A 12321-nucleotide genomic window follows, 5' to 3' on the forward strand; every position below is an offset into this window, starting at 1 on the left:
CTACTCAAGGTAATTTTTTGCTCTTCTATAGCTATATGTGCATAAGATAAATTATTAAAATATGTTACTATAAGACCACTAATTTTTTGTTTATTATGCTTTTTGTTAGTTGTATTTGCATATTAAATAATAGTGTTTTAGTATACATAGATGAATCTAGGGGGGGGGGGGCACGTGCCCCGCTTCCTGACCCTTAAAAAATATGCAAGATTTTTAATACGGTCCCATTATCATTGCGTTCATTTTGTATTACGAAGTACACTTGTGCCCCCCCAGAACAAAATCATGGATATAACCTTCCTTCCCCCCCCCCCCCCCCCCCAGAAAGAAATCCTGGATCCGCCCCTGTTAGTACAAACTGCTATTTTATACTTTAAAACGCATGCTGACGAATTTTTGTTAAATAATTTCCTGAATAATTTTTAAAACTTAAATATTTAAGTGCAAAGATTTTCGAAATTTTAATAATTTTATCGTGAATATTTTGGATATTGCATTAATTTATATTTAATTTTATTTTATTAATGTATATTTCAATGTATTAGGGTATTAGTTTATATTCGTACAAAAGCGTTTCTGAGTTGATTTGGTGGAAGTACAATATATCCATGGTGAAGATCACAATTGATAATTTTCCACATTTTTAAATGAAACACTCAACAACCGACCATGATTTCAACATGTAGCGTCATTTTCACTTTGAAATGACAGTATGTGATGAATCCATGGTACGTTGTTGAGTTTTGGAGTTAAAAAGTGTGGAAATTACCATTTGTGTTCTTTCATCATGAGTTAACTTATGTTGTTGTAATTTTGAATATTTTATAAATTTATGAATAATTTTTTCATTATATTAACACAAATTTTTTTCTTTTTCTTTCTCAAGGGGTACAGCCTCAGAGCCATTAATAAATCTCATTTCATTTCATATTACAGGTCTCAACGCCTTTTGTCTTCAGTAGTACAGTGTCTCCTATTGCATTGCCTGCAGAAGGAGAGGAGCTGGATGTTGGGACAATGGTGGTGATAAGTGGATGGGGTGACGTAAGGGTATGTGCACAAGTGCAGTCTGGTCAGGTTGGCTGGAGGCTGATCACTTACGCCCCCCTCAATACTCCCATCTTTCATGAAGCATATATAAAAAAGTTTTATAAAAAAACACTCAGATTACTTGAACTGAAGGTTTTCTTTTTGCTATTATAAAATTTAAAATTTTTATCGGTTCGTTTATTTATAACATACTCAGTGTAAAAATATCATATAAAAAATAAATAAAATGAAGGTATCTGAAGAATCAATGGGGTAGCGAGGGGGGGGGGGCTGAGGGGTCAGGGTCCACCTCCATAATACAGAAACGCAATTATTTTCTCTCATAAAAGAACAAAATAATGAAAAATCATTAATTTACAAAATATTTCTTGAACAAATAAAGTTTTTTGGATAGTGAAAAATGTTAAAATTAGTTTGAAACCCATTACTTAGTGTACTATTTTCCAAAAGTTTTCCCCCCTCACCTGAACGAAATCCCTGGCTATGCCACTGAGAAGAATAAAGGTAATCGTGATGCTATTATGAAATGGTTATTCGAATAGATTATTTTTGTGGTTTTCTTAGATTTCAGTGCATTCTCAGGGAACAAATTCACTAAATAGATAATAGAAACATAATTCATTGTTAAACTTTATAAGCTGTTAAGTTCTCACCTTAGAAAATATTTTTTCTTACAAAATTGCTATTTTTTATTGACTTTTATTTAGTTTTCATGAGTCAGAATAGCATCCAAAATCCCCCAATCACCCCAGACCACTCCTGAATCTGTGTATTTCTAAGTTTCAGTGTACTGTGCTCTGAGAAAGCCTTACTTATATGTACTTCTGAGTTCCTATCCTCTAAAGGTACCCCTAATTATAATAACTATTTCTGTTCCATGGCAAACCACCATAGAAAAATTAAATAAGTTTTCATCATTAGTTTAAAGTTTGATTAAAAAATTACAATATATTTTTCAAGCATTAGTATTTTCAATGGTTGTTCGTAATTTGAACCCATGAATGCCAAATTTCAATTTGTATTTTCAGAAAACAAATATTTTGACAAATTCAAGATTTTAAAACTTTAAATGAAGGTAAATTTTGATGAGGGTTGGTACCATTACAATTTTGAAAATAATAACTTCAGTTTTTAACAATTCTTGAATGTTGTTCTATACATGCTCTCTTAAAATAATGATGAACAATTCCATTTCCTCAGGAAGGAGGCAATATCGCTAAATTCCTTCAGAAGGTTACAGTCCCTGTATATGACCAACATGAGTGTTTTCTGGATTACATAACCGACGGTGGGATTACAGATCAAATGTTCTGTGCTGGAGTGAAGGAAGATGGCAAGAATTCTTGTAACGTAAATAGCATTTACATAATTTATATCTTCTATTGTAATAAATGATATATTTATTTCATGGGCGTAAGCCTTAATAACATATCAATACCTTCACTGCACAAAAGCTCAGCAATTGCCTACCGAATCAAATCCGCTCATCTAGGAGCCCAATTATAATACCGTAGCAGAGAATTGGAGGTGAGCGTTTATGCTCCGGCTACTGCCAGCTGAGAGCATTCGTATTGTTGGGCTCCTCGATGAGCGGATTTGTTTCAGTGGGCGATCATTGAGCATTTTTGCAGTGAAGGAATTGATATTACAAATAAAATGCATTGCACCATCATCCAATGGTATAAAAAATTGTTTGGAAGTTTCAGACTTTTAATCTATTTTTGTAGTCATACATATTATCAGTGTATGCACAATAGTATTTTAATTATTTTGTCAATATGGTTGCTGTGGTAGAGGCCATAAATGCATCTTAAATTCAGAATTTATATTTCTCTTAATTTTCTCTTTGACAAATGAAGATTTTCATGGTCATTATTATCCTTTCCATAATAATCTGATCAGATTGGTCTGGTCCAATTAATTGCCATTCACCCTTTCTGATTTGAACTTGAAAAATTGTATGAAATGTCAGCATTGAAGCTTTTGGAAGCACATAAACATGTAGGAACTAAGATATGTACTTAATTCAATAATTCTTACTTATAGAGATTTTAAATGATTTTTGGTGAATTAATAAATCAAATTCTCTCACAGGGTGATAGTGGTGGTCCTGTGGTCACCAATGATAAGCTGTACGGCATTGTATCCTGGGGGATAGGTTGCGGAGAGAGAGAATACCCAATAGTTTACGCCAAAGTATCGTCAATGAAGGCATTCATAGCCAAGGAAACTGGCTTGAAGAAGTGATGGAGAGTATTGGCTGATTAGCCTATATACATGTATGACCATTAGCTATATTTTGTAAATTTGTATGTTCTGAAAACTTTTCTTTTCAATAAATCATTCAAATAGGGTGGTTTCCTATTTTCCTAATTGCCTAAATCGAAAGATTATTACTCCTGGAGTACGTATTTCATGCTATTTGATTTTTAAATGATATCTATTTTTCGCAATTAAATGAAAAGTGAAAATTTTCAAACACCCTAAAATGCCACCGCTAAGCTTGAATGCTGTGGAAACTCCGTGTGACGTCGTTCTGGTTCCCGCTACCGCAAGTGAGGTGACCTTGGGGCGAGGCTTTGAGCGCTGATACGACGCAGGATGCTAGCAGGTAGCAGAGTACCCTGCTAGCTGGTAGCACTTGGCTTAAATAAGGATTATTAATACTCTATCAAACATAGGAAACTTTCCAACCATAGGTTATTTTAATAGGTGATTATGAAGAGATGTTTCTCAGAGTTCCGTGCCTCATGCAAGCATTGGTAATCAAAGATGATGTAAATCTCCTGACTACTCGTATAGCATCTGGGGTCCGTGTGACGTCGGATGGAGTGTCATCGCGTGGGCGCCAATCTGGTCTTTTTCAGATGAGGTTAAAATTGACCATTAACATTCGTCTAAACTGGGATTTCTAAAACTAAAATAATTTGTGTATTATGAATACACTAATTGTTGGTTATGAATCCCAATCAATGCATTTTGTTTTTGTTGACAAAGGAAACTATCCTATTTTCTATACTTTAGATTAATGGAATGAAGGCAAAGTATGTAGTAATAAAAGCCATGAGAGCTGGCTTTACTTCATCTTCCTGAAAATTTTCCCTTGTAGCGACAACCCACCTTATGTTTCCTTAACCAGGTGAAAATTTTTGCTTGCCGTTTCTTTTCACAGGATCAAGGATAGGAAAGGGAAAGCAACTTTGCTTTTCAATTGGCTTTTGATGCTTTCCAGTTGGCTTGCATTTTGGCTAGTCGCTACTCAATTGCTTTCTGATCCCTTTCCATTGGACCTAGAATAATGTATTTTGAGGAGTAAATGTGACTATTTTGCCATCTGATTGCTTTCCGATTTCTTTCCCATAGAATTAGAATTATTTCAAATAATGTTGCCGTCCAACTGCTTTCTGTTTCTTTTACTAAGGACTTTTTGTTAGAGGCTTTCTAAAGGACTACGGAGAATTAATTACTACTCTGCTAACCCATTCCTATTTCAAGAAGAATATATTTTAGATAAAATGTATGCATTCAAAAAAGACATTAAATAGATGTACAAGCATGGCAGTATGTATATTATGTAATTCAAGCTTTATTATTTTTGAAAGGCTCCTTGCAAAGCTATGAAGCCATGAAAGCACTTTAGAAACCAGATAATAATTAGATTTTCCATCATTATTTACATGAAAATACTGACCAAACATATTTTAGATACATATCAACTCCAGTATCCACCAAATATAAACCAGTATTATTTTTCATGAGAATTGAAATCCAATAAATAAAAGCCCAAATTAACTGTCCTTTTTGCAATAAATTTGGGACCAACATGAACTGCACCATGAATCAAAATTATGGTATGAAGCAACACATAGGATACCTCTATTGGACTCAATGTTATGAGTAAAAACATTTGTTGTACCTAACAATGAAAATGGTGATGGCTCAAATGAGAAGGTGTTGGAGTAGGAAGGCGTGAAGGATCTTAAGAACATAGGTATTGGCTGACAGTTCCAAGGCAGTTCAGGATTAAGTTACAAGGGGGATGTGGATCACTTACATCCATTCTGGTGGGTTACAGAGGCTTTAGTTTCCCAGAGATTTCTTCATAAATATGATTCTTCTCCACAAAAAATATTGTGTCAGACAAAACTAAACCCTCTGAGCCATTCATAGTAGCCTAATTTAAGCAGGAAATTGCCAGGCTATTTCACACAGAAATACGGACGTTTATAAAAATGTCAAAACCATTAACATTCCTCATTATTTACTGACAATTATTTATATATACTGAATATTTATTTTATATATTTATTACATATTAAATAAACTATTTAAAAAATCATATCAGTGAAATAATTTTATAAACAAAGAAAATTGACATGCCAAGGAAAGGTGAATGTTGGCACTTTCAGGGTTAATGAACAGTAAACATGAGGTTCAATAACATATTGTTAGGTGTTACATCTAGTATCAATAGGTAGAAAATATCAATTTTTTGTGTTGAATAAGTTGTGAGTTGTTCGAGGAAAATAAAATACATATATGACAAAATTAACCTTAATTAACCAAAATTAACTTTAATTCTCAAGTTTCAGTGAAGTTTTAATCAGTATAACAGCATTACTATAAAATCAACACTTCGCACTATGTTATACACCTAGCATACATTGCACCTACCAGGAATATCTCACATACAGTCCTACAATCCCTCGGAACCGCTAAGACACAGGTCATTTGCGCAATACAGACATACGGATTGGCAGACCTTTTTATTTATTTTTTTTATCATTTATCTCAATTACCCCCAAAATAGCACAATGTCGCCGTTACATCGGGAGTTTCAACAATCCACAACAGACGATCACACTCACCCATGTCCTGGAAGGGAAACCTATCCAGGAATGACTCGAACCCGTGACCTTCGTTATGGTAGGCGAGGACTTATCCCCGACGCCACCGAGGCCGACATTGAAAATTTTTAGACTCTTTGAGAGGGTTATAAAATGTGCGGAATAGGCCTCGAGGTTGTAGGGTAATTGTACGATTTTCAAAGAGATCATGTGTGGTGAGTTAATAAATTTTTTATTGGCTAATGCAATTTTTTGTTCATGGATACAGCAGAATATGCATATGATTGCTCCACTTAGAATTCATTCATTCTAGGCGGAGACTGTACGTACTATCATACAACGATTTGATGGTTGGATCCTTCTCCCTCATAGAAGGGTCCTCCAAGATCGTTAGATTATTAATTGTTTATGCTTGGTTTCGCTTATAGTAGGGCCCCCTTCGCTTCTATAGCGTTGGGGTGTTTTTCCCTCCTCCCGTCCCTTCCCTCCCATTCCCTTCCCAGAGGCGTTGACGGGCTCCTATCGCGGCGGCGCCTCTTTCCTTTATACTTCCTCTCCAGCCCCTCCTAGTGAGATGGGGCGTATAAGCCACTATACCATTTTTCTCAACTGAAGGCGGCTGACCTTGAGCGTGCTCGCAACCCACCCACTCTTCTAGCCAATCACAGAAGGGCGACAGGAGAAAGTGTGGAAGAGCCCACAGTCTCTCTCCGAACTCCGAGCAGTGCACATCGCTCTCCAGCTGGCAGTGTTGCCAAGCCGAATTTTTGGAGATCGCTTTGGCGCTCGTTCTGCCGCCCCCGAAAGTACCGTTACTCCCAAGGCTGGCAACGCTGGTCGGCCAGATGGAGGGGAGCGTAGGGGAAAAGGGAAGGGGATGGAGGGGAACGGAGAGGTGGAAGGGGCAGCGCTTCTGATTGGCAACTTGCTATTTTCCACCCAGCCGCCTTCAGTTCAGAAAAATGGTATAGCTTGGTTCCTGGCCCCGGTGTGTTGTATCCTTCGAAGGGTTCGCCCAGAACCCTCATACTCTCTGTATGGACTATCAGTAATGCAAATCTTCGTAAACCAAACCAATGTCATACAACCTTACCACACTGTATGACCCTACCACAAAAGGGGGGTGATGTAAGATGAGGGTCTTGGTACCTGCTCCCGCATTTCGAGGGTACGGCCTGTGTAGGATCCCAAAACAATTACTTTGCGAACCCGCGACCATCATATAAAGGGGAGAGCAAGGAAACGTATATTTTCAGCATTCGTTTGTCTGTGCAGGAAAATCTCATGCACAGACAGCGTGCACGTACATCACCATCTGAAGTCTGCCAAAAAATCTCTCTGTTATAGAGGTTCCTAGATTCTCACTTATAGACAAGGCCGTAGCCAGGGGAGGGATCAAGGGGGATTTATCCCCCCAAACTGAAAAAAATTAAATAGATATACTTTTTGCTCGCTTGGTGCTCACACGACGATATTATATAGCGGCGCAGGGACATCTAGTAGTCCAATGCGACTTAAGTCAATAATTATCTAAGCGAATTTGTAGATGCAGTGTGTGTTGTTGTTGTGCAGTGTGTGAAATAATAGTGCAGTGAACTAGTAGAGAGGTGAGTGACTTATGAGCCTCCTGAGGGACCGCAGAATTGACATTGATACCGAGGAGTTAATTCATTCGGTCGTTGCAAAAAAAAGCTAGAAGGCTAAATTCAATTTTTATAATAATATTTTTATATTTTCCTTTAAGGGTTTATGATAAATATGTATATTTAAACGTATACGCTATTTTATTTATCTTATAAAAATAATTTTGTTTGTCTACTATTCCATAAACCCCCCCGAAAATATTTTCTGGTTACGGCCTTGCTTATAGAGGCTCTCAAGAGTAAAAATGACTGGACCAGGCAATTTGTCTCATTTGTTGAGTATTTTAAAAAATAACACGAAGATGGCAATATTCCACAAGTTTATTGTCCGTACAACGCGTTTCGACAGTTAGGTCATTATCAAGTCAGTCACTTGATAATGACCTAACGGTCGAAACACGTTGTACGGACAATAAACTTGTGGAATATTGCCATCTTCGTGTTATTTTTTAAAATACTTAGAATGTCATTCCACTACATAACGCCTGCTTCTGTTACTTACATTTGTTGAGGTTTTCACTCATCCAGTTCTCGCTTACAAAGGTATATGACTGTAAATGTGTTATCCCATCTATATACAGCCCTTGTGGTGACTGACTCATGGATACAAATTCCCGACCACTTCTAGAAGTGCTGGAGAGCTGAAATTTGGCACGCGTGCGGGGAACCGGAAATGATCCGGAGGAAAAATCCGAAAACCGGAAGTTTCCACCACGTGTCGTCGCTAGGACGACAAAATGGCCGAAATCGCGCTTTTTCCGGGGACACTCTTTCGGTTTTAATTTTACTGCGCACGAACTGTGCGTGCCACACGGGTCGTTAATGCATTTTTTGAAAGCTTATTAACGTGGGCACGTAACCAAGTAAATGTATTAGTTTCCGTTTGAGAAAATTGCAGCCAAAATGGCGTCCAAAAATTTATTTTTCGAAAAATATTTCATTCCTTCCCCTCCCTTCGTCTTAATTTAAGGTGTTGGATAACGAAAATGATTATTATATATGCTCATAACATCGTTTACGAAATGTAGGTAACAATTTTCATTCGTCGTGTTTGGTTACTCAGAAAAAAATTAAAGTATTCCGAAAATCACCGAAAATTACGATTTCCAAAAGATTAACACAAGGTTTTGTCAATTTTATCCCGACTGATTTCTTTCAAACTTTGTAGTTGCATACAACTATGCATTGTCTTTCAGAAAACATAAACAATTCGTAAATGATTTATTGGATTTAACCGCGAAAAAATAAAAATGGCGGGCACTACTCACTTTTTTCAGGAACTGGTTTGCTTTTTATTGTATTACTCCTGAAATATGGATGTCATAGGGCACACTACTGTCAGATATCATAGTAAATGAATGTAACCATATTGTATCGTCATCATTAAACCCCCCGAAACCCCCTAAAAATTAAAATTAGCATATAAGTAGCCTTTTCGGGTACTTTTCGTCACAATTCCGGCGCTTTTCCAATCCTTACCACTCATCGCTACGGAATTGATGTGGACGATTGATGACCCCTGGCAGTACAAACCTTTAAACCCCCGGTAAACCCACATACACCCCCCCCAAAACATTTTTGCTTATAAGTCTACTTTTTGGGTACTTTTCGTGACTATTCCACCGCCCCCAACGACTCATCCCCACGGAATTTATTTGAATGGATGGTGACCGCAAGGAGTACACACATTTTAACCCCCGGTATCCCCCTGAAATCCCCCTAAAATGTAAACTGTGTCATTTTGTCTCCTATTTGGCAACTTCTCGCACACATTACGCCGCACTACCCGTCCCCTCTGAGCTCTAGATCCGGAATATTTGGTGAGGGCGAGCCACCGTAAACCATACGGAAAAAAAATACCAGAAAACCCCCGATCACCTCCTGGAACATCGCCGAAAAAAAAATTAAAAAATTTTAAAGTCGCCTTTCCGAATAGTTTTCGTCACAATTTAATCGGTGCCCCTACCACTTATTAAAACCCCCGATAACCCAGTGAAACCTCCCAAAAAATTTCTAATAAAGCGCCTTTCCAGGTAAAAGAATCATCAGACCACTGTCCCGGCCCCTAGGACTTATTTACACGGAATTTATGAGAATAATGTGACCACTGGTTTAACACAAGTATAAAACCCCCGGTATTCCGTTGGAACCCCCCGCAAAAAAATGAAAAACTTGCCATTAAGTCTTCTTTTATGGGTACTTGTGGCCACTACTACTCCGCATTGCACTACCCTTTACAATCATCGCTACGTGATCACAGTGGATGATTGGTGACCGACTGCATAACACATGAAAACCCCCGAATCACCTTGGGCACCCCTCTCGGTAAAGAAGAGCATTCATGATGACTAAGCGGAGCAGCCGCAGGGGGGCTCCTCAACCCCACAACCAGGAACGGCGAAGCCGTTCCTAGGAGTAACCGGCGCAGGCGAGGGGGATCTTCAGTAACCCCCGGGCGGCCAAGCCGCCCCGACGTTCAAGCGGCGCAGCCGCTGTGGGTTCCCCCATCTCTGGGCGGTGAACGGATAACGGCCCCTTAAACGGATAACGGTGAAACAGTTCCGAAATGCCCTCGCCCTCTGGGCGGCTGTGGCGACCCCAGACGGGGAACGGCGAAGCCATTCCACCCAAGCCAAGCCACCCCTGGGCGGCGAAGCCGCTCTTCAGCGAGGAACGGCGAAGCCGTTCCGAGGAATGAGCGGGGCGCCTCCCTACCCCCTGGCCGGCGAAGCCGGCCCCTAGCTGAGGTGAGATTATTGGAACAGCCAAAGTCCTCGAACGACCACAAATGTTGACGGCGAAGCCGGAACCGGGGTTTTTAAGGGGCGTAGCCCCTTAACGAGCGCGCGGAGCGTGCGAGTCCCATCTATATACAGCCCTTGTGGTGACTGACTGACTGATGGATACAAATTCCCGACCACTTCTAGAAGTGCTGGAGAGCTGAAATTTGGCACGCGTACGGAAAACCGGAAATGATCCGGAGGAAAAATCCGAAAACCGGAAGTTTCCGCCACGTGTCGTCGCTAGGACGACAAAATGGCCGAAATCGGGCTTTTTTCGGGGACAGTCTTTCGGTTTTTATTTTACTGCGCGCGAATGGTGTGTGCCACACGGATCGCTAATGCATTTCCTGAAAGCTGACAAACGTGGGCACGTAATTACGTAATGTTGTTAATTTATTTTTAAGAAAATTGCAGCCAAAATGGCGTCCAAAAATTCGTTTTTCGAATAAAATTTCATAACTTCCGCTCCCTTCGACTTAATTTAAGGTATAGGAAAACGAAAATGATTATTATATATGCTAATAACATCGTCTACGAAATGAAGGTAACAATTTTCTTTCGTCGTCCTTGGTTACTCAGAAAAAAATTAAAATATTCCGAAAATCACCGAAAATTACGATTTCCAACAGACTAATAGAAGATTATGTCAATTTTAACCTGACCGATTTCTTTCAAACTTTGTAGTTACATACACTTCTTTATTGTCTTTCATAAAACATGAACGTTTAATAAATGATTCAATATATTTAACCGCGAAAAAATAAAAATGGCGGGCACTACTCACTTTTTTTTGGGACTGGTTTGCTTTTTATTGTATTACTCTCGAAATATGGATGTCATAAGGCACACTTCTATTAGAAATGACAGTAAATGAATGTGACCATATAGTATCGTCAACTTTAAACCCCCTGAAACCCCCTAAAAAATTAAAATTTTCATATAAGTAGCCTTTTCGGGTGCTTATCGTCACAATTCCGCCGCTTCTCCAATCCTTACCACTCATCGCTACGGAATTGATGTGGACGATTGATGACCGCTGGCAGTAAAAACCTATAAACCCCTGGTAAACCCTCATACACCCCCCCAAAAAATAAAATTTTGTATATAAGTCTACTTTTTGGGTACTTTACGTGACTATTCCACCGCCCCCAACGACTCATCCCCACGGAATTTATGTAAATGGATGGTGACCTCCAGGAGTACACACATTTAAACCCCCGGTATCCCCCTGAAATCCCTCCCAAACGTAAAATGTGTCATTTAGTCTCCTATTTGGGTACTTCTCGCAAACATTACGCCACACTACCCGTCCCCTCTGAGGTCTAGGTCCGGAATATTAGGTGAGGGCGAGCAACCGTAAACCATACGGGAAAAAATACCAGAAACCCCCGATCACCTCCTGGAACATCGCTAAAAAAATTAATGAATTTTAAAGTCGCCTTTCCGAGTAGTTTTCGTTACAATTTAACCGGTGCCCCTACCACTTATTAAAACCCCCGAAAACCCCGTGAAACCTCCCAAAAAATTTCTAACAAATCGCCTCTCCAGGTAAAAGAATCGTCAGACCACTGTTCCGGACCCCTACGACTTATCGGCACGGAATTTATGAGAACGATTTGTGACCACCGGTTTAACACAAGTATAAACCCCCCGGTATTCCGTTGGAACCCCCGCAAAAAATGAAAAACGTGCCATTAAGTCTTCTTTTATGGGTACTTGTCGCCACTATTACTCCGCATTGCACTACCCTTTACAATCATCGCTACGTGATCACTGTGGACGATTAGTGACCGCATGCATGACACATTAAAACCCCCGAATCCCCTTGGGCACCCCTTTCGGTGGAGAAGAGCATTAATGAGGACTAAGCGGAGCAGCCGCGGGGGGGCTCCTCGACCCCAAGGCGGCGAAGCCGCCCCACAACGATGAACGGCGAAGCCGTTCCGAGGAGTGACTGGCGTAGGCGAGGGGGAGCTTCAGTAACCCTCGGGCGGCGAA

General features: G+C 39.6%; 1 protein-coding gene across 1 annotated transcript; it reads left to right on the forward strand.

Moving 5' to 3' along the window:
* Positions 1–915: 915 nt before the first annotated feature.
* On the forward strand, positions 916–3403 carry LOC124169649 (trypsin 5G1-like). The gene is made up of 3 exons (XM_046548303.1): positions 916–1050; positions 2251–2400; positions 3145–3403. The coding sequence occupies exons 1-3, from the start codon at positions 1018–1020 to the stop codon at positions 3295–3297; spliced, it is 336 nt and encodes a 111-aa protein (XP_046404259.1). The 5' UTR covers positions 916–1017; the 3' UTR covers positions 3298–3403.
* The last annotated feature ends 8918 nt before the right edge of the window (positions 3404–12321 follow it).

Source organism: Ischnura elegans, chromosome 12, assembly GCF_921293095.1.
Source record: "Ischnura elegans chromosome 12, ioIscEleg1.1, whole genome shotgun sequence".
Classification (NCBI taxonomy): domain Eukaryota; kingdom Metazoa; phylum Arthropoda; class Insecta; order Odonata; family Coenagrionidae; genus Ischnura; species Ischnura elegans.